The following is a 22,376-nucleotide window of genomic DNA, read 5'->3' on the forward strand; positions in this document are numbered from 1 at the left end:
GAGACGCAGACATATATAGGCTGCATGGTTCCTAAATACAGGCTAAGCCTCATTCTTGGTGGATGCGTGGTCACTCCTACTGTACCGCTCATGGCAAATATAAGGAAGGGTAAAATAAGGGAAAAGGTGAGTAGGACGAAGAGTACACATCCTAACGCGTACTTCAGCGGCCTTTTCTTTCTTTTACCCGATGATTCCTCACTGGACGTCAGCTTTTCAAACTCTCTTTCACACTGTAACATAAAGGCAAAGAATCAGTATCTACATTTACGACATAAATTGTCCGAATTGTATTCGGGAAACTTCGGCAGCATATTCTGCAGATAAAAATAAATAAAATATACTAACTTGAATAAAAATATTAAGGAAGGAGCATATCAAAATTCTTAGGTCGACCGCAACAGGACTTTAAAATGTCCGACTTAAATTCCGGTTTATCAGTGCCGTTCTAATTTTATTCAAAACGTGTAAAAATATGACGTAGGGTAGACGTGGAGTGGACTCAATAATTTGTTGTTTTATTTTACGTTGTGAATAAATGTTGGTAGTTATTAAAATTGTTATAAAAATATATAATTCTAATAAAAATAGATAATTATAATAATTATCTATTAATACAAAAATATCCGATACGCTACTGAAGCAGGTAAGTCAAATTGACGTATCTAAATTCTTTGAAACTAATCTTTGACAAGTAGTTAATAGAAGCAAAAATGCAAGAAAAAATATAATAATAATAATAGCCCCCGTATATAGCGTTTAACGCCTTGGGAGTAGCAAGGTACAGCTTGCTATACTAGAGCCGTTCGGTATACAAGGAAGGTAATGTGGCTAGCACTACGCTTCAACCGCCTATTATTACCTCAGGATTGTGAATCCCAAGTACTCACTTAAGGCTGAGTCGACCTAGGTACCCAAACTATTTTTATTTTAATAAAAATAGTCGGCTGATGAAATGCCGGGTGTGGGAATCGAACCCACACCTTCAGATTGGTAGACGAGAGCCTGTACCTCTACGCCACCGGGCACCACAGAAAAAATATTAATTAGTTAATTTTAAATTAATTTCATAAATGATCGGTTTACTACACGTATGAATATTATACCTATAGCCACTTACTAGAAAAAAGTTATTCCATTATTCCCCTCGATTTTTGACCGAGATTTACCGCAAGCTACACAACCAACTGTTTTTCAGTATTTTCCGATAAATCGCAATAGTTTCAACTGTAAATTTGAGTTCTGCCACAATTTTAATAGTAGAATAAAATAATAAATAACATAAAATAAGCCCAGTCAAGACTGACAAATCCACAAAACTTCAAATCAAATTCAAATGTGTCAAGTGAATTGTCAAACAGAACTGTCAATGACCAGCACCCTAGAGTCCTCTTTCCGTCAGCCATGCATGAATACATGGATAACATTATACTCCTTCCTTAATATTTTTATTCAATGGGTTTGAAAAGTAACAACTTTTCATCCATATCGAGTGAAAAAATATACATTTCCGCCGTTTTTTACGTAAAAAATACCTCTTGGTAAAAAGCGCTACGACTAGCCGTCATACCAAGAATTTACAACTTTGACAAACACCTCACTGTAGTTTTGAGCAATAAAAAGGATTGGAAGAGAGAAACTTTTGCTCAGGCAATGTAAAAGACTAAACGTTCTCCAATGTAAAAGAGGTATACTGATGCCATAAATATATACCAATTATACTATAAACTCGTATACCAAATATACCATATACCAAGTATAACATATACCAAGTATAACATATACCCAGTATAACATATACCAAGTATACCATATACCATGTATACCATAAAGTGGTATACTGATGCTTCCAAAACCAAAGCTGAGACAGGGATAGGAGTATTTGGGCCAAAAACTAAATACCCCGAACCAATGGGCATGGGCATCTACCCCAGCATCCTTCAGGCAGAAATCTACGCTATCGAAACATGCGTACAATTTATCTTAGAGAGGAACTATCGAAAACAGGAAATAACCATTTATCCGATAGTCAAGCAGCACTAAAAACCATCAATTCAAAGTTCGTCAAAGAATGCCTAAAGAAGCCGAACAAATTAGGCAAAGAAAATAAAGTCCTCCTACTCTGGGTGTCGGCTCACCAAGTGATAGAAGGTAATGAAAAAGCAAACGATCCAGCTATAAAAGGAGCGAACACTCTACTAACTGGATAAGAACAACCATTCTGCTTTCCAAGTCGAAACCAACTTAAAGCGGAACTGAAGAACCTGTAAAGCTCCGCGCGCACTGAAGGGGTATCGGAGCGAGCGAGCGGTACGTAATTTTCAGTTTACGTTGAAATAAATGTAAGTCCGCCCATGGCATTAGATCGGTGCCATCGGTGCGCTTCGAGCTAGCGGCGGTACTCGCGACATCAGGCGAAATCAGAGAATGCATGGGAGGGGGACGAATAGTCTACGCCGAGCGACTGTTTTTAGTGGAGCGGTTTTACATTAAACATGTCCGATGAATTATTAATCGAAAGTGTACGAGACCATATCATACTTAATATGTGGTTTTTTATAAAAAATTCTTACAAGCACGTAACCTATATTGTTTATATTATTCAATAACTGAATTAGAAAACCTTCCGATTAAACCCATGTATTTCTCATCTCGTTTTGATTATCTCACATTATTATGGAAATCGAATTTAAACATCGTCAAAAATCTTATCATATTATTTAATTTTTGTGTGTGGTTTGTTTTGACATTAGTAATAACAGCTGGTAAACAGTCATCCTATGTTACTATGTTGATCGCTCCGTACAAGGTACAAATAGAGAAAATAATATTTATGTTTGAATAAATATTTGTACATATATCTACTGTATGATAGAAAAAAACGGCGTCTAGTTGGATGGGAAATGACAATTGATGACATTTCCTATATAAATTTACATATAAAATGGCACCGACCTTCATTTCATGGCCATCGCTGATGCCGTTCCTTTTCGATAATACAGAAAAACTATTTATATTTTTTCTTTTTTCAATTTTCTTTGACTTTTTTATTATATTTTAAGTTTCTAAAATCTTGGTTTTAAGTAGTGAATAAAACGAAACTGGTGTTTACATTTTGTTTAATGATTGACGTTTCGTTTCGACCAATTTTAATTCGGTCTTCATCAGAATCTATAATATACAATACAATTTTATCACTAACAATGTGTTTAATATATAATTTTTTCTTACCACAAACGTAGAAAATTATTTATACGTATATTATAGATTCTGAAGAAGACCGAATTAGAATTGGTCGAAACGTCAATCATTAAACAAAATGTAAACAAGTTTCGTTTTATTTACTACTGACTTAAAACAAATATTTTAAAAACTTAAAATAAAAGCTATATATAAATGTTTGTAATGACACTTATTTAGTTTAAAAAACTAAAAATAGAAGTTTTATTTGACTATTTTTCATATCTAGCTTTGTTTTTAAAGAACAAATTAAACCCTTTTGAATGATACCAAATTTGTTAAAATCGGTCAAGCTAAGAGTCATGTAGTATATTTTATCCCCATTTTCCACTCTATTTCACTAATTTTATGTGGTTTGTTAAGATCTAAATATATTAATGTGTGTTTGGTTAAGATCTAAATAATATTCATTTCCATCATAAAGCATAAAATATAAAAAGTTGCATAAAAATATAAATAGTAATAATACTTTATAATTTTTTGAAATGCCGAATGAATTTGACTAAACTTCTCCTCGTCTATGCTCAAGTTTATACTGGTGACGTGTTCTCGACCGTCGATCGTGCGACTCCAGTGCGCTGTTACAATCGACTTTCCGCCCGGTCGCGCCGCTCGCTCGCGCCTATACCCCTTCAGTGCGCGCGGAGCTTAAAGCTGCGTCCTCACTGAGTCGACACTGTCGATCGACCATGTCTATCGACATTATTGATCAACAAGTCGACAAAACTGCATCTGTCCACACCAGATTGACAGACATGTTTGTCGATCAGTCGAAATCAACATGTCTAACGAAGATGACGCAATAGTTACTTGTGTCGCATATATTATTATCACTTCTCTTGCAAAATGACTCTGATGATTTTTTATTTTTTGTTCTACCGCTTGCTTATCGATGTTAAATTGATTAACAATTTCCATAAGGGCATCGTGCCTCAAGTTTCTGTTCTTATAGTTTTTGGTTTTACAATCCCATAGATTCTTTCTCAGTTTGTATGCCTAAATAAAGGCTATGACTTTATCTTGCTCCCATTCCATTTCTTCAACGAAAAAGCAAGACTACGATTTCATCTAGCCAAGACGTCACTGTGTATAACAGTTTGTCGAATGTCGAATGTCGAAAACAGGTCCACACACTAATGTCGATCGATTGTTCTTTGATGTTTACTGACGGACGATGGAAAACAAATCGACATGTTGATCGATTAATTCTGTCGATCGACACCGTCGATTGCCACGTACACACCAAATCGACAGCGTCGATAGACAGGGTCGATTGACAGTGTCGACTCAGTGAGGACGCAGCTTAAGACTCCATCCGTAACCTGGATTGGCAATCCTACAACGGTCTAACACACACGAAAAAATTTCTCAGAACTTACGACCGAGAAAAATCAAAGATTTTCCTGGATTTAAGTAAAAATAATCTTCGGATTGTTACAAGGTTTCTAACAGGACACTGTCTCCTCAACGAACACCTCAGTATCAGTATAGTGAAGCTAAGAAACAACTGTGAAAATGTGTGGTTCCGTTCGTGCCATGAATTTTGGTATACGTCTAATGTCGAGGATGGAGAGCTGGCCTCTGTGGAGCCGCCTCAGATACTGGCGTTTGTCAAAGCCTTGAGACTGTATGATGAGTTACAACTCGTTATAACTCAAGAAAGGGGAACCCAAAATAGATCTATAAGGTCGCGGTGATTAATTCCCCCCCAAAACATTCTACCTTCTACAACCATCAATACCTGTCATCATTGACAAAAAATAAAGATATTGATTAAATAGTTATTTGACTGAAATGATAAATTTGGGAACTTTTTAGTTTTTATTTTAAATTAATCATAGTACTTCTAGAAAACATATATGATGGAATAGTTTCTGTCGAATCTTTGGCACAAAAACATTTCAAATTTATGATTTCAGGCTAATAACTATCTAGTCAACATGTTCAGTTTTTGTCAATAATGATATGTATTGATAATTTCGATTCCAAATATCTCGAGAACCATTACTCTTAGCTATTTCTACCAAGAGACTTTTTTACGTAAAAATAGTAGAAATGTATATTTTATTAGTAGTTTCATACAGTTAATTTTATACAGGTACGGACAAAAAGCTACTCTTCAAAACAGTTAAAAATATGTAGGTGGCGTTCTCTATAAGTAGGAGTCATATTGACATCCAAATCAAATTTTTCATGTCAAGAAACTCCCAGACACAATTTTTTATCCCAATATCTACGTTAGTTCAGAAATTATTTGGAAAAAATAAAATAAAAATATTTTTTTATACACCTTTATATGTTTATACCGATATATATTTATAGAACTTTTTATATATTTTTATATGATAAATATGCTGCTGAAGTTTCCCAATACATTTGGACCACCCTGTATATAAATTTGTTTAAGCAGGGTTGGTATATAAAGGTTAACATAGGCTGGCTTTGGTTTTACTTTAGTTATTTTAATTATGAAAAAACTACTTTTCTTGAATTAAAACTTAATTACCATTTGATCATAGATATTCTCAGTTATGTCCTCCATTTTGAAATATTGTGACACTCCTAGGCAAGTGTCGGTAATTGTCCAGTCCAACAAAGTTCGTAGTTCAAAAACATATGGGATTAGAGTGTAAAACTTAAACGCAAACCTACAATAGTTTTTTACAATTTTTCTTGATAAACATTATTTTAAATCACATCGTCTGTTCAAAAAGTTTTTTGATCAAGCTTGCTTTGGACATATATATCTATATTATCTAGAGCCCTTTTGATCATAAAACTTTTTTACTATACTGCAGATACCTGTTAAATGTAGTGTATCTATGCCACAAGAAATGCATTGATATTAACATGGGATATCCATTTCTTATCTGATAGGCCGAAAACAGAAAGTACATGCACTTTGTAACGTAGAAGGTTTGTACCGCAGGCGTCTCACTGAACACTCTGTAAATGTAATGAAGAAATTGTGAAGAAAATGACCCCAAAAGTCACAATTTTTAAAAATATAATCATTTAGCTGCAATATTGCTTGTTAAATGACTCTGCGAATAACTTTGTATGTATAATCTCTCCAGCGACAGAATATGAAACTATATTCAGTGACAGTTATAACTCTGGCTGTCATATTAATTTAGAAATAGATTTTATTTCTCTTATTTTTTGGTTGCCGTCTGCTGAATCCATATTATTCTCTAACTGATAATATTGATTTCGCCTATCCCATTTGAGTTTCTAATAGAAACAATTAAAATGATAAATACCGTATCTATGATCGAAAAAAAAAACGGCGTCCAGTTGGCATGGAAATAAACATCGATGGCAATTCCCTATGTAATTTTACATACAGGGTGGCCCATCGAAAACGTTCCGCAAGACATAACGGCCAGGATATTTTTTTTTTCAAAAAATCCAAAAACACGTCAATTTTGTTTGTGAGGGGGACAACTTTTGCCCCAAAAATGATTGCAAAATCTTCAACCCTTTAAGCGGGGGTGTCATCCCCCAACTTTTTTCAAATGGGAAGGGGGGTCAAGTGGCGCCGCAATGAAAAGAGCTTTCTATTCTCTATATTTCCCCGCTTCGTTTTTGAAAATCGGTCGAGTCATTGAGAAAATATGAAGGATTGAAATTTGAAAAGTTTATTTAAGCATTTATCAGAGTAAATGATAAGGATAATTTCCTTCGACCAATTTGCTGTTTTTTCTTATTATTTCTAGATGTTTACGTATTTTTTCACTTGCCACAAGGTTGAACGATCAGGTGCGGTCTCAATATCGTTAAACTGACCGACAATAGAATTTCCAAAAATACCAGCCCGCGACGATCAAAATAGTCTTCGTTGAGTTCTTGTACCAACTGAATTTTGTACGGGTAGAACTTGTTTACTACGTGTTTACTACGTGTTTTTTTAATATCGTTTGGACACTTGTACGATTCACGCCGGTCGCGGTCTCATTGGCTAATTTTCTTGTACTCAGCGTACTACCCATGGCAACTTGGCCCAATACGAATACCTCCATAGCTTCATTTACTACAGGATTTTCTCTCTGCCTCTTTTTATTCATAACGGAACCAGTTTTGTGAAATTTTGCTACTAAATCACGAACAATTTTGCCATAAAGGTGTTTGTCAGGATGGCGTTCATTGAATATCTGCGCAAACCGATTGCCACATTCATTATTTTTAAAATAAAGTTCGATTATATTCACTTTTTCTGCAAGTGAGTACACCATAATTGTTAAAAAGTTTAACGATATTGAGAACTTCAACGCACAAGTCACAGAACAGCTATTTAGCAACTACCGCACCTGATCGTTCAACCTTGTGGCAAGTGAAAAAATGCGTAAACATCTAGAAATAATAAGAAAAAACAGCAAATTGGTCGAATTTATCCTTATTATTTAGTCTGATAAATGTTTAAATAAACTTTTCAAATTTCAATCCTTCATATTTTCTCAATGACTCGACCGATTTTCAAAAACGAAGCGGGGAAATATAGAGAATAGAAATCTCTTTTCATTGCAGCGCCACTTGACCCCCCTTCCCATTTGAAAAAAGTTGGGGGATGACACCCCCGCTTAGAGGGTTGAAGATTTTGCAATAATTTTTGGGACAAAAGTTGTCCCCCTCACAAACAAAATTGACGTGTTTTTGGATTTTCTGAAAAAAAAATTACCATGGCCGTTATGCCTTGCGGAACGTTTTCGATGGGCCACCCTGTATAAAATGACAGCGATGTTCATTTCATAGCCATTATCACAATTCATTACCTAAGGGTGACCATGGGGTATATTATGAAAAACCATATATGGTACGTAAACACTTGGAAAAAGTGAAACAGCGTCTTGATGAATCGTCGTTTGCCTTTGTATATCCATCGGTCCACCACCATCATACCGAACTGAAGCAAAAATGTCACTATAAAGGACATCGGCACCTTGTTTGTCATCAAGAAACCTATGAGGCCGTGCTTTTCCTCTTTGTCCTGTCAAAAAACATAATATCAGATATGTTTTTTATTTCCTGTATGTGCTATAAGAATCAATAGTTTAAATATGGAAATTTGTCAGATGTACAGGGTGGTTCGAATTCGACGCTCATCATTGGGATTTCGGAAACCGTAAGAGCTACAGGATCGGTTAAATGGAGGCAAAGTTGCGCAATTTCATGCTCAATAAAATGCCGTATTGCATTTTGAAAAATTCCGAATACTTTCGAATATATTCGAAAAAAAACGGAATTTTTAATTTTGTTTTCTATTGTTTCCTGGCTTTATTTGTTAAGATAACTTAAAATGAAAAACACATTTTCATGGCCACTTTTTCTGCTCTATAACTCTGTGTTATAGAGCTGCTCTATAACTCTGTTTATATTAAATATTGACTCTGACGTTTCGGCTTCTGGCGACCATCATCAACTTATTTTTTTTTAAATACGGACCTGATATTTTTTGAATTTAATTATATCCTTTCATCACTCTTAAAACACTATAATATATAGTCACTTTGATATTTGCCGACGTTTCGTACAGAAAATTCCATCACCAGAATATTTTATGCAAAAAAAAATAAAAAATAAAAATGCAATACGGCATTTTATTGAGCATCAAATTGCGTAACTTTGCCTCCATTTAACCGATCCTGTATCTCTTACGGTTTCCGAAATCCCAAATGATAAGCGTGGAATTCGAGCCACCCTGTACTGATGAGGAATTAATGTGGGAATTTCTAGTTCCTTGTACCAAAGTAGCATTTTTGGACACATCTTAGGTAATGTTTCTGATAATCGTGTCTGTTTCTTAACACAAAATGGAAACGGTATGCCAAAAATGGAAAACATTTTCGAACCTATATATACATTTTATGTGCCTTTATTACATGTGCTTCCAATGTGGTCGCACTAGTCGTTTCCTGAAATGTTTCGATGCGGAATCAAAACTTTTAGAGGAAATGTTACGATACATTTTCTGTAATTTGTGTCCAAGATGTTCCAGTTTTCAGCAGCCACTGTTTCTGAATGTGAAGAAACAAAATAACAAACTAAAATAGTCTATGTCTGTGTGTGGATTTCAAAATGAAAACAACCATCAACAATGTCGACCTCCGCCATATTTTTTTTTGTCTTCAGATCTTTGTTGATCTTGGTTTTCTCGCACAAAAATGTATGGCTAAAGCAAATTCATCGTTTAATTTAATAATGTACTTTCATATTTTTAATGCCCCTTCTATATATCATTATTTGTTGCTACAAATTATTTTTTGTGAACTGCAAAAACCACCATAGATCGTGGCATAACGTCGGTTTCCATTGTTTCATAGGTATTTCATACATGCGTCCTTATATAAAATAAAGTTTCTTGTATGCACCACATTGTATTTTATTTATAAAATTAAACGAAAATAATAATAAATTTGAATAAACAATATTTGGCGATATAATTCCGGAAAAAGCCGAACCCATGCCGAACCGCTCCGAAATTTTCAAAAGTTTTGGGTCGCGACCGTTGCAAGAATAGAGCCAAATAGTGTTTACATTGTCCTTATGGGCACTTTCCAATCTAAACTTGTTTCATTTATCTATGGTGCTTTATTATTACTGGAAACGCATTCCTTCATCGGAAATCTTAAAGATGTATTTATAAATACAAATTAATATGAATTATAGTAAAATAATGTAATCAATTACAAGGTTAATTACAGTATTATTACAATATTCAATAACTTATTAATTTAGGTACTATTAAATTGTTAGAACTTTAGGATTTAAGAAGATGTTCAAATATTCCTCCATCGACTGCTAGACAATAACCCAGGCGATCATAAATTTCTCTTCTTGCATTCGCTAGTTGGTAAACTGAAATTCTATTGCATTCGGCAGAAATAGCATTTTTTAACTCGTCTAGATTTGGGTATTTTTTATCCTTGTAAATCCTGTTTTTTAAATGGCCCCAGAGAAAGAAATCATTTGGCGAAATATCAGGAGACCTTGCTGGCAAATTTACAGTATGATTTAGGCCAATAACGTTTCCGTTAAAAGTATTGTCTAAATATTCCCGAACAGCCAGTGTACTATGTGCCGGGCAGCCATCCATTGGGTTCATTATTTAAAGTAAACGTGCATTCGTCAGTGAAACATATATTTTTTAAAATTCCCTATCCGTGTTTGCTCTTTCCATCATATCAAAACAAAACGCCTGCCGCCGTATTTCGTCCCCATCTCGTAGCTCTTGGTGCTTTTCATATTTGAAGGAATAGTATTTATGTCGTTTCAAAATTCGAAACGCTGTAGTGTGATCTATTCCTATTTCATCCTCAAGTTTCCTTGTGCTGATCTTTCCATCGTTCTCTTCCACGCACAATAAAACTTCCAAGTCGGTATCATTTCTTGCATCTTCTCTTTGTTCCTGCCTTGCTTCACATCTGCAGTTATTTATTAGGGTACCTTTGGTCTCAAATCTCTGGATATTCCTTGCGATTGTAGATTTTCCAGGTATCGGTCTATTCGGATACAGAGCAGCAAACATGTCCGACACCTTTTGATAACTATTTCCTTGATAATACCATTTAATCATCAATACTTTTTCTTCGGTAGTGTAATTCATGGCTAATATTTTCGATGTAGGTATGAGTTTTTAATAATAATAATAAAGCACTAAATAGATAAATTTCTGAAATGACAACTTCATTTGACAGTTATCTTTTACTTTGACTGGTGCTCATAAGTAAATACAGGGCCATAAGAAAGGAGAAATATTTAAAAAGAAATCGGCGATAACTCGTAAACGGGCTAATCAAAAATATCTAAAGTTATTCTTTTGAATGTGGGTTTTAGTGCTCTTCAATAAACTTAAATAGAATTATTCTCTAAAATAATTAGGGAAGCCAATAATTGACCCTTTTAAAATTTACATGGGATTTCCTATGTCCTGCTCGACGATGCAACACCCGGTATGTGTCAAAAATTTGTCAAATTAATTCCAGAACTTTTGTGTCCTGACACAAACACCTTCATTGTTTCGAAACTGTTTCGCAATGTTTCTCAGCAGAGATTTTGTATCGATTTTGTGTCTAAAAATGTTACTTGGGTGGAAGGAACTACTTTCTCCAGAAGCAATAGTTCCTTGAACTAGGTCTTTAGTTCACATTAGTTTCCGACTTGATGGAACATTGACATCCCCGTTGCTTACTCATGGATGTCATTACATCAAAATCGAACAAAGGGTTCAAGGGGAAATTGATTTCAAACAACATGTCCTTAATTTGTGACTAGTAGTTATAATAATTTCTTACCATAAATGAATCGAAGAAGAATGTAATATTAAATAAGTTGATGAGGTCGCAAAAGAACATTGGAGTGTAGACGTCTACTGGTACTTGTGTACTTGATGGCGTTAGGAGTTGCTGAAGGAACGACTTTACTGATTCACCATACTTTTGCGCCCTAACACAAATAAATAAAATTAATACAATAAGTAAATATATAGTTAATATACACACACAGTGTTCAATAAAATAATAATATAGACACTGAAGCACCCTAAATAAATTAAAAGTTACTTTAAATTTCAAGTACCATAGCTCTGTTAAAACCACTAATTTTTAATCAAGGAGCCTTGGTAAAATACGTAAAATATATTTGATCATCTAATATTTTTCGTGACTTTTCGTGGCCGGTGAAAATGCACAAATCGTATTTTTAATCAAACAGAACAAGGATGGTTCATTAGCATATTAAAAAAAGTACCACCGTTGATTGAAAAAATAAGAAGATGCGCAACCTTATGGGCGATTTCCTGGCACAAAACCTGTCCGAGAATTCCGAGATTAAGTTTAGCTCTGCGCCGCGCCGCTGCGCGCTAATATACGTTTACAGCGCAGCGGATAAAGAATACTCTACTGTAGTTTTGCTTCCAGTCGACAGAGTGAGTGGCAGCCGGAGACAGTGTTGCCCGAATTACTGATTGGTCCGTTGATTTACGGATTTTGGGTACCGTACGTTAATAATATTGATTTTTTTTATCATTAAACAAATCAAACAAACATGAAGATCGCTGTTATTTCATATGTAAAATATTATGGTAAACATTAACATATTATGGTAAATAACATTAACAATATTATGGTCATTTCCAAGCCAACTAAACGACTTTTTTCGATCATACGACATATTTAGTACCTATAATAGAAATTTAATTTTAATTTACAACCACATATGTAATACTGACATTACTGACTTTTAAAAAATTTGAAAGTGTTGAATTATTTACATTTCTTCTCTCATTCATGGGTGAGGGAAATTCACCCATTTCCTTCATCCATTTTCCTCACTCGGATTTTCTTATTTCTCGCCTCATTTAATTAAGCAAAATATTCTTTTATATTAAATACTTATCTAACATTAAGAAAAATAAATAAGAAGATTAACAATAATAAGATTTTAATACATTTATTTGTTGAAGGTAAAAATGCTAGACTTCTTTGGCTTAAAACCTATATTATGACGTTTTAAAAAAGTGACGGGTTTGTGATATTTTGATATGTCAGTCTTTTCCCTTAATTCTAGCATTGTCCGTATCATGCTGTACGTAGCCCAAATGCTTTTTCTGCCTTGCCATCTCGCTAAAATATGCCATCAAGACTGTCTACGAAGCAATATTCTTAGCATTTCTTTCGGCACACCATTTTTCGTATACTTTCAATGCTATTTCATATCGCCCCCTACTTTTCTCTGGAAGTAAACTGGCTTCTGCTATTTTTGCAGCTTCTGTAAGTTCTCGTGGAGTACCAATATTAAAGTAGTCTTCATTATCAGAACTTTCCGACAATATTCTGGCTTTCTGTGTTATATAAATTCGAAAAAGCGAACGAGAAATTCAAAACTGTCACTTAGTTGTTTGTTTTTCTGTTGAAGGTTTGCGCCATAACAACCATTGGTACCGGTAACTATAGATATGAAAATGCCAAAACAGAAAACGACAAATTTTCGCATATTTATTTTTTTCAAAATAAAATACTGTCCCTGTTTTTTAATTAATGATGTGGTTGTAAATGAAATAGATTTCGGAATATTCGGAGGAAAGTTTTCATTATTGTCTCGAGATTTAATTTCTTTAAAATTTCTTAACAATACCAATCTCTCGACAATTAGAATTTTTTTTTAGAATTTAGAATGAGTGGGAGGGGGGTTAATCACTTCGACCTTACAGATCCATTGTGTCCCCCTTTCTTGAATCATAACTCATCATACAGTCCCAGGGCTTTGACAAAAGCCAGTATCTGGGACGGTTTTATAGAGGGTAGTTCTCCATCTCCAATATCAGTCGTACCAAAATTCATGGCACGAATGGTTGTCGTCTCGGCGCACTCAGTGATGAGGTGTACTGGTGTTTCCCCATCTTCCCCACAGAATCTGCATTCGCCGTTTCCTCTTAGTTTCAATCTACTGAGGTGTCCATTGAGGAGACAGTGTCCTGTTAAAAACCCCGTGACAATCCGAAGATTGTTCTTACTCAGACCCAGGAAGGTCTGTGATTTTTCTTGATCATAAGCCCTCAGAAACTTCTTCGAGTGTCTTAGACCATTGCAAGATTTCCATTCCAGATTGCGGATGGAATCTTCCAAGTTCTTGAGTTCCGCCTTGAGTTGGTTACCACTTGGAAAGCAGAACGGTTCTGGTCCAGTTAGTGGAGTGTTCGCTCCTTTCCTAGCTAGATTATTTGCTTTTTCATTGCCTTCTATCCCTTGGTGAGCAGGCACCCAGTGTAGGAGGACTTTCTTTGCCTAATTTATTCAGCTTCTCTATGCATTCTTTGACCAATTTCGAATTGATTGATACTGAGTTGATCGCTTTTAACGCTGCTTGACTAATCTCTCGACAATAATGAAACACTTCTCTCCTCGGTATGTAATATATTATTGTTGTTTATTCTATGTTTCACACGAATACATTTTCAATACATAAACGCAGATTTTTCATCCAAAGATATTTTCGTGAAACTATAGCAACACTGTTGCTTTCAGATCTACACCGACTTCGATATGCCTTCGCTGGCCGAATTAAAGAAAATAAGTATTTTATACGTTTACAGGAAAGCGATTGGTGTCTCCACCGTACCAGCACTTGAGACGTAAGGAGAAATTAAATCAGCCTGCTTGTCACGAATTCACCCATTAGGTTGTGTATCTTCCCTATTTGTTCAATCACCGGTACTACTTTACATACTCTAGACCGAATATAAAATACAATTTTTTAAAGTGAAAATGTCAAAAGTTGGCATATTATGTAATTCTATTCAAAATGTCATTTTCTATGAAATAAAGTAAAAAATACTGAAGGTACCATGGAAAAATCTGAAGTTGTAGTAATTTCCGGTGAAACAGGAAGTGACCGAGAACAATTGAACACGTCAATCAATCCTGATTATGTCATATACTAACATTTAGAACCTGTTTTTTTTTAAAGTACTATTAAAAGTAAAAGAATACATTTTTCTCAAAATGTCAATAATAAAAAAGTTTTTCCTCTTGTAATGACAATCCAAAGACATACTGTATATGGATTTTTTATCGGAACACTGAGTATATATACTTGGGGAGACGTATTTCATTATTTCATTGTTATTTTACTGGTACTCACCCATGCATTACTGATTGAGGAAAGTAGTCTCCCAATTTTACATTGGTAGACTCTATTGTATATACTTTTTTAGATGTTGCATTTGGAGGATTTGGAGCACTCACTCTGAAATCATCATTTAACATTAACATTCTATTCATAATTAAATCAGGCAACAAATTAGTTATCTGCTAAAATACAGGGTGGTTTGGTGGTGCACGAAAAACGGAATGATGTAGAAATAAACTATTTTATGGGTTAATTTTAAATATCCAGTGTTTCAGAACTGATCATATACCAAAGTTATATTTTTTCTTATGGAACACCCGGTATTTTATTCCATTTATGGATTCTTGGGCTTAAAAAATACTTTCATTATAAAGTTGTAATATGTTTAAAATCTTTGGTTTTTGAGATATTTAAAGTTATTTAAATACGCCTGTTACAATAAAATAGATTATAACACCCTGTACATTACTTTTCAGAATTATTCTTGTGCTGTTTAAGTTTAAAGGTAGAGAAATAAACTTTACTGAAAAATGTTATTGCTTCCATAAATTTATACAGGGTATCAATCTAGGTATCAAAAATTGCTGATCTATTTTAAATATTTATTTTACATAAAAAAATCACTAATTTGAAGTGAAACACCCTCTATTTTTTTAAAATAAATCGAAATAGATTCAAATGCTCTTTCAAACTATATTACGTTTTCCTATACCTATCTAGCTCAGATTTTGAATAAAAAGCGATTTTTTCAATGAAATGGCAATTAAGATGTCTGGTGACGCCATGGTAATTTTCTAATGACAGTGAATAAATATTTTTAAAATCGACATTATAGGTTACGGACTTTATTATTTAGATTTTCAGAAGTTCTTCGTTTTTCTTGAGAAAATAATAGATAATAATACTATAATTAATTGAACTACAATAGTTATTAAATTGTAGGTAAATTAAATAAAAGTAAACTGCTATAAATTTAGATAAAGTCTATAAATTAATTTCGATTTTGAAAATAGCGACTAACTGTCACTAGAAACTTGCCATGACGACACTAGCCCTTTGGTTGTCATTTTATTGAAAAATTGCTCTGTTAAGGTTGATTTTCACAATACCTTCCGTATCAGCTCCCTTCCGTTTACATAAAATATTATATCATTTATATGAATAGGACAATGAACACTAGCCGTTCCATTTCCGTTCCGTTCCATATCCTTTCCTTCCATACATTTTTTCGGCGGACGAACTGCAGCGTATCGAAAACAGCGTTGTCAAGTTATCAACTTTGTACCTGCTCTGTTAACATTTTGCTGATATTTATTTATTCTTTCACTTCTTAATTAAATATATTACCTTTATCAAAAGATACAAGTTTTTAAAATAAATCTTTCGTAATGATATAAATTGTACAATAAAAAGTATGGAACTGATATGGCAGGAAAGCTTACGTATAGCGTCAATACAATAAAAAATACGGAACGGATATGGAATGGAAACGTATGCCTTCTGCAGGTCCACGAACACAAGATGTAGCTCTTGGTTTATATTGCTCTTGTTACATATTACTTGAGAGACTGTAAATAAGTCGTCCACCGTCGATCTTCCGGCTCTAAATCCTGCTTGTTCTTCGGCTTCTATTTCTTGGTATTCGTACTCTCGGCGATATACGAGGTTTAATTTTGTTAGTCCCAACGATATTACCAGAGAAGAACAACCGTAGAGAAGCGGCAAAACGAATCCCGCCTAAAAATTTGGAGTGGGAGGTAAAACGGCCAACTGTCATCTCAACAGATTTTCGGAACACGGGCATTGTTAATGCTAAAGTCCTGAAATCTTACTATTTTTTTATTTGCATAAATAATCTTTTTGAATTAACTAATCTATCTTTTATCCTTACTTATTATAATGTTCGCGATTAATTAAAAACTGCCTCTTGCGAAATTATTAAATTGTCCCTTATGAAAAGAACTTTTATATTAAAATCCTTCTTATGAATAGATTCCTTCAAAGTTTTTGAACTAAAATAATAAAATAAAGTAAGTGATTGGTACCGATGGTAGAACAAATTATCCATCGAAAAATTTTAGCAAAATATGTAAATTCATTTTAAATTTAGTTTGTTAAGTTTTGACTTTGTTATTTTAGTAAAATCGACATGTTTTTTAATGTAAAAAATTACTATTTTTTCATAAAACTATAATGTTCACCAAACAAAAGGAGTACTTACATAATTGTGCCTTATTTTCTTCCCGGTTTTGAAAATAAAGTTAACAGTTGAACGGAATCCGCAAAATAACTTTTGGACAATACAGAATTGCAATTTGAGTACAGTTTAATTATTTGTCTTTTAAATATCAAAAACGTATAGTTCGATGATTTCAAAATACTGTTGACCAGGAAGTAACAAAAGAAGATGGATCAATATGATAAAGGTACATTTTGACATTTAAATTAAAAAAATATATATATGTAGAACTTTTACTATTAATTTCAGATTTATCATATTGTTATATTGAGTACACCCCTAATAAACATTTGTTTTAATAAAACCACACATACAGTTTATGAAACCTTAGTATGCGTTTTATTATCAAACTTTATTAACCATTAATATTTTTTAACATATTTTGAGACGTTTATTAAAAAATTAAATTAGAAAATCTTCAGATTAAATCCATTATCTTCATTATTTTTTATTTCGTCTTTTTTAGTCTCGCTTATATGGAAAACTAATTTGATATCATTAAAAAATTAATCCTATTATTTACTTTGTCGTTTGTTTAATGCTTCTGATAACAGCTGATAAATTTCTTAAATTGTTTTATTTATCATTTGATTTAAAAAAAAACATCCAGTTTTTTCAAATATTAATTTGAAAGCAAACAATATTATCAAATATATAAAAAAAGGAATATCCCTAAAAGATAGAGTTGAACGCGATAAATCGACAAATCGACAAGATAGTTACTATTCAAAATTATTCCTAAATATTTTTAATATACTTTTTACTAAACACATTTTTTATCAGTGTATATCTTTTTTCATTTCTTTTGCCTTCGTTGTATTTCTTTCAGTGTAGTTAGAAACCGGCGATCTCTCACGTACCTCAAATTGAAGGTCACAAAACTTGGTCCCCCTCACTTCAATCGTGCCGACGGTTTTTGTCGCTTCTCTACGATTGTTCTTCTCTGATATTACTTGACGACTATGCTACGGGGGGCGATTATAAAATTGAATAGATTGATATTGTTATTTGCAAAGGTTACAAGACAGTACTATTTTCGTAATTTTTGATTTGGGTTTTTACAATGTTTTTGGTCAACCAGTGGATTCCAATTGGTCATTTCCAATGTCTCTGATGGTTGGAGCGATTGCGAAATCTGTCTATGTAAAAAAAACTGTTGTAAAATATAATAATATACCAGGTGTTCTATTTAAAATAACAAAGATGCTACCACTTTTAGTAAGGAGCAGCAACACTGTAACACTGAAAATCATTTAGACAGATAGAGCAGGTGCTTTTATGCAGAAATCCAAATTTTTAAACTAAATCCTATCACCGCACCAGTTTTCCATAAACGTCTAACGTACCATGGTCGTAAATCACCCTGTATATTTAAGAACCAATTTACAGAAGTACTTGTTTTCAATGAGATTAAAGTTTTAATTTTATCATATTTAGTTTACAGTAACTATAAATCTTGTTCAACTACTCACAGTTTTTGGCGTTGTAAAATATAATCACCATCTTGTATCAATTTCGTCGATCGATAGACATAAGGCTTCCATAATCCCAGCAGCTGTAGTATTGCTCTGGAAATAATTGATAATTTGTTAACGTTAATAATTTATTTAGAATATCCATTAATATTATAAAAATTCCATTCAGCAAGAGAATGGACAATTTCGACATACAACTTTTGTTTTAAAATTATCATTGAATAGAAAAGGCTATGAGGAAGGAGTACACTATTCTTATATGGTAATCGCAAAACAATTTCCGATGCACGTGATCAACTTTGAGTGACAAGCGATGGCGACAGCGCTGCCAGATTGTGTTGGATTGAAGAGATTATTTATTGATGTACATCTTACAACGCCATAAGTGGTAATAACAAGTAAGAGGGTACTATTAATAAAAATAAAAATGCAGGTCCGTATTTAAAAAAAATAAGTTGGCCTCTGTATCTCACAAATTATCAGCTAATTTGAAAATCTAAAAATACTTTCAGATAGCCCTAATAAAGTGGCTATGAGAATGTGCAATTAGTTTTTTCAAGAAAAGTAACGACAGGAAAAAATAAAATTATTTAAAAAAAAAACCGTTTTTTCCAAAAAAACTCAGGAATCCTTGAAATTTTTGAAATTTTTTTGATGGCATCTTGGTGAACAGCCGAAGGTGCAACTTTGCCTTAATTTAACCATCTTCGTATCTATTACGGTTTCCGAGATATCAATGCTAGTACTTCGAATTTGTAGCACCCTGTATAGGTATAATATACAGGGTGGTCCGAACTGTATTCCGGAAACTTAGACAGCACTTCCTGCAGATAAAAATAAGTAAAAAAGTTCGTATAAATGTATATCCTAAAATGCCTAGTTTCGGAGATACAGGGTGTAGAAGTTTCATTTTAGTTTCGATTTTTTCCAAATAACTTATGAAGTAACGTCAATATTTGGATGAGAATTGGTATCTGGGAGTTCTTCGACATGATAAACTTGATTTTGATGTCAATATGAGTGAATTGCCACCTACACGTGTTTTAACTGTTTTGAAGAGTAATAAGTTTTCGTCCGTACCTGTATAAACTACGGAGTGAAAGAATATACATTTCCGTGACTTTTTACGTAAAAAAATTTTCTTGGTAAAAATCGCTACGAGCAACCGTTCTCAAGATATTTAGAATGAAAGTAGTCAATACATGTCATTATTGACAAAAAATAAACGCGCTGAGTAGATAGTTACTTGACTGAAATAATATTTTATTTTTTTAAATTAATCATAATGTTCTGCGAAAAAATTATGATGAAACAGTTTCTGTTGAACTTTTGGCACAAAAACATTTCAAATTTATTATTTCAGTCTAATAACTAGTTAGTCAACATGTTTAATTTATGTCAATGATGATAGGTATTGATAATTTCGATTCCAAATATCTCGAGAACCATTACTCGTAGCGATTTTTACCGAGACACATTTTAAGTGAAAAACTTCGTAAATGTATATTTTTTTATTCAGTAGTTTCATACAGGGACGGACGAAAAGTTATTACTCTTCAAACCAGTTAAAAAATATGTAGGTGGTGCCCTCTACAAGTAGGAGTTATATTGACATCAAAATCAGATTTCTCATATCAAGAAACTCCCAGGCACCAATTTTCATCCATAAATTATTTGGAAAAAATCGAAATAAAAATGAAAGTTCCACACCCTGTATTTCCGAAACTAAGTATTTTAGGACATACATTTATACGAACTTTTTAAATTATTTTTATCTGCAGAATATGCTGCCGAAGTTTCCGGCATACAATTCGGACAAACCTGTATAATATCACGAAATACATATAGGCCCCGATAATCAAACTTGCGAGCTCAACAGACGAACAGGACCGACTTGGGCCACCTATGGACGATTGAAATGCATTTTCAAAGGGGCACTTCCGATATGTTTGAAAAGAAAGGTATTTAATCAATATGTACTACCTGTCGGACGTATGGTGTGGAGACCGTAACATTAACCAAGAAACAGTAAGCAAAATCAGAATAACGCAAGGAGCAAATGGAAAGGTCAATGTTAGGGCTATCTCTGAGAGAGACAAAGTACCGAATATCGAAGTACGGGGGGAGACAGAACAAAAGTCATGGACGCCATAGAGAAAAATAACTACTTTGAAATGGAATTGGGCAGGGTACATCGCAAGGCTAAACGATGACCGATGGACGAAGAAAATAGAATAGAGACCAAGACATGATGCATTCAGGGAGCAGAGGAGCCGTCCTCCAAGCAGATGGCATGACGACTTTAAGGCGTATCCACAGTAACTGGATGCAAATAGTTCAAGATAGGGAGTTATGGAAGCAAACGAGGGAGGCCTACGTCCAGCAGTGGACTTTAGTGGCTGGTTGATGATGATGATGATGTAATATTATCTTATAATTAATAATAATTTAACTTGTACGATTTATAATATTGAATAGGAAATCATTACCTATGGAAAAATAAGGAGGCCAACATGGCTATGGCAAACGAAGTGCTCAAATTTCGTTGGAGTCCAACTATATTCGGCGGATAAAAAATATGTTTTCAAATCTTAAAGAATTCCAGTCGGCTATGTCCATTACGAAAAAACTTTGAATCAGGAGTGTTATCTGAAAAGGATTATTTAGTAAGGTTTATCACCCTCTTTTGTATACAAAATATTGTATGTATTTACATATTTGGTTCAGTGCATCGTTTAAAGTTAAAGTAAGAAGTTTAAGGTATTTTACCAGGCAAATTTCGTGATATAACACAATTTCTATTGAATTGTAATTTACTGAGCACATGTATGTCAATTTAGAGCATTTTATCAAAACACATAGAGTTTTATAGAGTATCCCCAAAAATGTTACACATCAAAGTTGTGTTTTTTGAAATGGAACACCCTATACCGGGTGCGTCTCGAAAGTGGCTCATTTTATAAATCCTAAGATATGAGTAAACATATTTCGACAGTTTCAGAGATATTAATAAATAAATAAAAAATATATATTTTTCAGCCTTTCTTAAAAAAAAAATGTTAAAAATACAAGAACTGTTTTGAAATCAAAACTATATTAGGTATTTAAGTATACAGGGTCGGTCATAAAGTTGTGGCACATCAAACTTTTTTTTTTAAATGAAACCCCCTGTATATTATTGCATATTTCAATTCTTCCTTCAATTTTAAGCAATAATCATGATACATAATGTAATAAATTGAAGAATTGAAATGTTAAACAAAAATTTCGTAATTTCCAAACTTGGTATAATCTCATTTTATATATCTATAAATGCTAACTTGAGAACTAATGTCAAATATTTTTAAGTGTCGCAGTTTCGGCAGAATGGCATCGTTAAATGAAACTGACCATATCGAAATATGTGCAAAAATCAATAACGGTTGGTTTGAGGTATATTGTGTGTATCTTTTGTGTTTTTGGTTAGAATTGAAAGAAGAACCGAACTATGCAATAATATACAGAGTGTTCCATTTAAAAAAAATGAAACTTTGATGTGCCACGACTTTATGACCGACCCTGTACATTTAAATTTATTACCCGCTAATAGATATTTAAAAACTCTATAACCTTTGTATTTAACTTTTTACGGTACCTCCTATATTTTACCGAATAATCGACCGTTTCCATACATCACAGTCCTGTATAGTCCGACATACCAGGCCAATCATCTGGCTCTGAGATACGCAAATGTATATATTTACAACCATATAAATAATGTTGACATTTCCGAATTTTTGAAGGTTGGAAAATGTCAG

The 22,376-nt window shown here is 33.4% G+C and overlaps 1 protein-coding gene across 1 annotated transcript; it reads right to left on the bottom strand.

Moving 5' to 3' along the window:
• Nucleotides 1-42: 42 nt before the first annotated feature.
• Nucleotides 43-21,157, bottom strand: LOC115883836 (piezo-type mechanosensitive ion channel component-like). Its single transcript, XM_030902243.1, has 9 exons — nucleotides 21,069-21,157; nucleotides 18,577-18,672; nucleotides 14,878-14,982; nucleotides 11,532-11,682; nucleotides 8,013-8,227; nucleotides 6,043-6,186; nucleotides 5,747-5,888; nucleotides 147-233; nucleotides 43-87 (listed from the first exon to the last, which is right to left on the bottom strand). The coding sequence occupies exons 1-9, from the start codon at nucleotides 21,092-21,094 to the stop codon at nucleotides 43-45; spliced, it is 1,011 nt and encodes a 336-aa protein (XP_030758103.1). The 5' UTR covers nucleotides 21,095-21,157.
• Nucleotides 21,158-22,376: the final 1,219 nt, after the last annotated feature.

The sequence above is a fragment of the Sitophilus oryzae genome, unplaced genomic scaffold (genome assembly GCF_002938485.1).
Source record: "Sitophilus oryzae breed Bouriz unplaced genomic scaffold, Soryzae_2.0 scaffold_1_pilon_pilon, whole genome shotgun sequence".
Lineage (NCBI taxonomy): Eukaryota > Metazoa > Arthropoda > Insecta > Coleoptera > Curculionidae > Sitophilus > Sitophilus oryzae.

Bases quoted from the DNA above. Each gene is read 5' to 3' on its own strand.
- LOC115883836 (XM_030902243.1), bottom strand. From the start codon at position 21,094: ATGTTGGCCTCCTTATTTTTCCATAG. The intron at 11,683-14,877 runs GTGAGTACCAGT...TATTTGTGTTAG, and splicing joins CCTCAATCAGTAATGCATGG to GGCGCAAAAGTATGGTGAAT. The intron at 6,187-8,012 runs GTAATGAATTGT...TTACATTTACAG, and splicing joins TACCCCATGGTCACCCTTAG to AGTGTTCAGTGAGACGCCTG.